The sequence below is a fragment of the Sapajus apella genome, unplaced genomic scaffold (assembly GCF_009761245.1).
Source record: "Sapajus apella isolate SASKATOON/1434 unplaced genomic scaffold, GSC_monkey_1.0 scaffold14, whole genome shotgun sequence".
Lineage (NCBI taxonomy): Eukaryota > Metazoa > Chordata > Mammalia > Primates > Cebidae > Sapajus > Sapajus apella.
Window position 1 is genome coordinate 8,327,561 of NW_022436954.1, and position 4,587 is coordinate 8,332,147.

Genomic DNA, 4,587 nt, shown 5'->3' on the forward strand with positions numbered 1-4,587 from the left:
AAAAAAAAAAAAAAAAAAAAAAAAAAAAAACCCTGAAACCGCGGGTGGTAAGGAATCGACAGCTCTCAGCTCAACCTGGTATAGGCAGAGAGGCAGGGAAAAGACTCACAATGTCATTCTTGTCCACACGGGTCCCCACAATCTTCAAGCGGATCTCATCGTCCTGCTGAATCACAATATCCTGGGGAGAGGAGAAACAGTATACAGATGCTCCTCAGTTTATAATAGGTTAAATCACAACGACTCCACTGTAAGTCTGGGGGCATACTGAATGCACAGCACATTCACACCATTGCAAAGTCATAAAACCATAAGTTAAGCCATGGTTATTTGGGGACCATCTGTACTCAGTCATCCCCAGGCCAATACTCAGGATGGCTGATTCTCTCCTCCCCCTGACTTCTTTCTGCCCACTTACCTCATCCATTGTCTTGTAACATGGTGGGTTGGAGTTAGGATCAAACTCCATCTCTGAAGGGATGGACTGAAAGGAAAGTGAGACTGGGTTAGCACTTTCAATGGATACATCAGTAGATGGTAATGAATGGGTATCTCTCTTCCTCAGCCCCACCCAGTGTGCCTAGACTTACATGCCGAGAGATGAAGCAAGACATAGGCCCAATTTCTGTGAAGAGTCCAACCTAGAAAAAAAATGAGTGATCTTGCTTTTTTTTTGCTACCTAAAGTGTTGTGTTTTTGTTTTTTGCTTTTTAAATGTTGAGACAGTGTCTCACTCTGTTGCCCAGGGTGGAAAGCAGTGGTGTGATCACAACTCACTATAACCTTGAACTCCCGGGCTCAAGCGATCTTCCCACCTCAGCCTCCCGAGTAGCTGAGACTACAGGTGCACACCACCATGCTACACTAATTTTTAAAAACTTCTTGTAGAGGCCGGGCGCAGTGGCTCAAGCCTGTAATCCCAGCACTTTGGGAGGCCGAGGCGGGCGGATCACAAGGTAAAGAGATCAAGTCCATTCTGGCTAACATGGTGAAACCCCATCTCTACTAAAAATACAAAAACTTAGCCGGGCGTGGTGGCACATGCCTGTAATCCCGGCTAGTCGGGAGGCTGAGGCAGGAGAATCGCTTGAACCCAGAAGGCAGAGATTGCAGTGAGCCGAGATTGAGCCAATGAACTCTAGCCTGGGCAACAGAGCAAGACTACGTCTCAAAAAAAAAAAAAAAAAAAAGGCTGGGTGTGGTGGTTCACGCCTATAATTGCAGCACTTTGGGAGGCCAAGGTGGGTGGATCACGAGGTCAAGAGATCAAGACCATCCTGGTCAACATGGTGAAACCCCGTCTCTACTAAAAATACAAAAAATTAGCTGGGCATGGTGGCACGTGCCTGTAATCCCAGCTACTCAGGAGGCTGAGGCAGGAGAATTGCCTGAACCCGGGAGGCGGAGGTTGCGGTGAGCCGAGATCGTGCCATTGCACTCTAGCCTGGGTAACAAGAGCGAAACTCTGTCTCAAAAAAAAAAAAAAAAAAGTACAAAAAAAAAAACTTAGCTGGGCATGGTGGCACACGCCTGCAGTACCAGCTACTTGGGAGGCTGAGGCAGGAGAATTGCTTCAACCCAGGAGGCGGAGGTTGTGGTGAGCTGGGATCATGACATTGCACTCCAACCTGGTTAACGAGCGAAACTCTGTCTCAAAAGAAAAAAAAAAAAAGATTTGAACACCCGTTGGGCACATGATCTTGACCAGTACACTTAACTTAAGCTTCAGCTTCTGTAAAAAAGCACCCACCTTGTAAAATCACTGTGAGTCTCTGCACATTACCTGGCCCAGAGTAACTACTCAGTCAATGCAGGCTTTTATTGTTATGACTATTTATATTGACTCCCTTGCCCTCTGAGTCACACAGGGCGAGATTACCATACAATTTTAAAGTGCAGCACAAGAAGTAAAGTTACTGCCCAGGCATGGTGGCTCACGCCTGTAATCCTAGTGCTTTGGGAGGCTGAGGTGGGCAGACTGAGCTCAGGAGTTCAAGGCCAGCCTGGGCAACATGGCAAGATCCCATCTCCACTAAAAAAAAAAAAAAAAAAAAAATTAGCCAGCCGTGGTGGCACACGCCTTTAGTCCCAGCTACTCAGGAGGCTGAGGCAGGAGAATCGCTTGAACCCAGGAGGCAGAGGTTGCAGTGAGCCGAGATCGTGCCACTGCACTCTGGGTTAAAGAGCAAAGCTCAAAAAAAAAAAACAAAAACAAATAATAAAGTGACTTAGCTGAAGGCACAGAGTTATCAAGTGGAGCCAAGACCCAACCGACATCTTCCAAGAGACTACCCCACTGGCTCCCCTATGTATGGTCTCACCTTGTTGACCTGAGTGACAACAGCATCCACGACTTCTCCTTTAAAGGGCCGGAAAACAATGGCCTTGTACTTAACTGGATAAAGGACGAAGCCTCGGCCTGGCTGGATCACACCAGCACCGATATTGTCAATGGTGGTTACAGCAATTACAAAGCCATACCTGCAAGGAAGAGGAGAAACAAAAGGCATTTTGTGTCCAAGAGCCTCTACCGATTCTGCAATAAAAGTCACTAAGCTTTTGGGAGTAGGGTCGGGGAGAACAAAAGGACAAGTTGATAGCACCTCAGTTCCCAGAGCTTAATGACCAAGAGGACATAGAACACAGATCAGTATGTATAAGGCCAAATGCTGCTCTGGTAATTTCACAATAAATGTCCAAGAAGGCTGGAGTCCTTGAGCCAACAGGTCTCAATCTTTGGGATGCCTGAGAATCATCTTATTACAATGCAGACTCTGGCCCGGCACGGTGGCTCATGCCTGTAACCCCAGCACTTTGGGAGGCCGAGGCAGGCAGATCACCTGAGGCCAGGAGTTTGAGACCAGCCTGGCCAACATGGAGAAACCCCATCTCTACTAAAAATACAAAAATTAGCTGGATGTGGTTATGCACGTCTGTAATCCCAGCTACTTGGGAGACTGAGGCAGAATGGTTTGAACCCGGGAGGCAGAGGTTGCAGTGAGCCGAGATGGTGCCACTGGACTCCAGCCTGGGTGAGAGTGAGACTTCCATCTCAAAGAAAAAGAAAAAAAAAAAAGAAAGTAGATTCTCAGGTCTGCCCCAGAGAATCTTGATTCTGTAGGGAACAATGAGGCTCAGGAATTTGCATGTTCAAGAACCACCCCAGGTTTTTCTGATGCTGGAGGCCCAAGTAACTCCACTGCCCTGGGTTGGGTCATTAATACCACCCTGTGAGAGGCCCCTCTGTGCAAAGCCCAGAGATGTTCAAGTCCCAGGCTTCTTCCTTCCTCCCCCAACTCTCGATCTGCTTTTTCTGGTCCTTCATTCAGAATATATATTGAGGCCCATTGTGTGTGGTCCCTGGGCACAGGAGATAAGAGAAAACCAGCAAAATGACAGAGGGAGAGCAGACACAGGAACAGTAATTACACTGTGGGCTCCACGAGGGCTTGTCTCATTCTATCTTGTTCTCAGAGCCCAACACGGGTCCTGGCACACAGCAAGGATTTTTTAACATGTTTGAGGAGTAAATGAATGACCAATTTCAACTGAGGGAAGGAAGTCTTATCGGCCAGCATTGCAGAGCGCGTCGTGGGAACCCAAAGCAGGAAGCAACTGGCAGCCTGAGAGAGTGAGAGAGGTCCCCAGAGTGGGTGGCAGGAGGAGCAGGAGCTGGGGAGGGGTTGCATGCATAGCGCCCCGTGTGCGCGATCCGGCTGCGCGGTGAGGTCGGCACTCACTTCCCGGTGCAGGTCCCCTCCACCTCGGTGAAGAGCTTCTGCTTCACTGTGTTGAGCAAGTTGGGGCCGAAGTAGCGCGGGTGCAGCAGGATTTCGTGCTCTAGGGAGATCTGCGGAGAAAAGTGGGATGGCGACCAGGCCAGGCGCTGGGAGGTTAGCGGGCAAGAAGGAGCCCCTTGCGCCGGCGCCTAGCTTTGCTCCTCCTTCCCACCCAGCCCTTGCTGCCACCCTGAGCCCTGCTCACATGGTAGAACATCTTCCCAGAGCAGTCTGGGAGGCTAAGTCCACAACTCCGGCAGCCCCTGGGAATCCACCGGAAGCACAGATAGCCTCCGTAACCCCAGTTCCGGGCCGGCCGCGACCAAGAGGGCGGAACTCCACCCCCTTCGCGGGTCTGATTGGGCCTCGCTGTCGTGGGCGGGAACCACTAAAGCCACGCCCCTTGTCCGCCCAACCTGGGCCTCAAAAGGCAACTCTTCTTAATGCACAGCCTGTAACAACTGCTCAGTAAACACTTATAACGAGATTAATTAATTAGTGAAAGACTCCATAAGTCAAGCGCTATAACAGAGTGCAGCAAATCGATTCAGCAAATATATATCTACACATGCTTGTTGGAGGCCCAAGTACTTCACTGCCCTGGGCAGAGAGAGAATCTCTGTTGTCCAGGCTGGAGTGCACTAGCCAGATCATAGCTCACTGGTGCCTCCAACTCGTGACCCCAAGAGATCCTCCCACCTCAGCCTCCCAAGTAGTTGGGGCAGCAGGCGCGCGCCACCACGCCCGGCTAATTTTTAAAATTTTGTTGTACAGACTGGGTCTCTCTGTGTTGCCCAGGCTGGTCTCC

General features: G+C 49.9%; 1 protein-coding gene across 2 annotated transcripts in view; it reads right to left on the minus strand.

The window, feature by feature from the left end:
- Positions 1-4,128, minus strand: part of POLR2G (RNA polymerase II subunit G) — a 5,270-nt gene extending 1,142 nt beyond the window's left edge. Inside the window, exons 1-6 of one of the 2 annotated variants that reach the window (XM_032283077.1) lie at positions 3,985-4,128; positions 3,741-3,850; positions 2,322-2,481; positions 591-641; positions 419-484; positions 110-181 (exon numbers count right to left, since the gene is read on the minus strand). In XM_032283077.1, the coding sequence (XP_032138968.1) occupies positions 110-181; positions 419-484; positions 591-641; positions 2,322-2,481; positions 3,741-3,850; positions 3,985-3,996 (471 nt within the window). In that variant the 5' untranslated portion in view covers positions 3,997-4,128. Of the gene's footprint in view, positions 1-109; positions 182-418; positions 485-590; positions 642-2,321; positions 2,482-3,429; positions 3,719-3,740; positions 3,851-3,984 lie in introns of those variants that run through there. The other variant, XM_032283078.1, reaches the window with a different exon arrangement.
- Between the last annotated feature and the right edge of the window lie 459 nt (positions 4,129-4,587).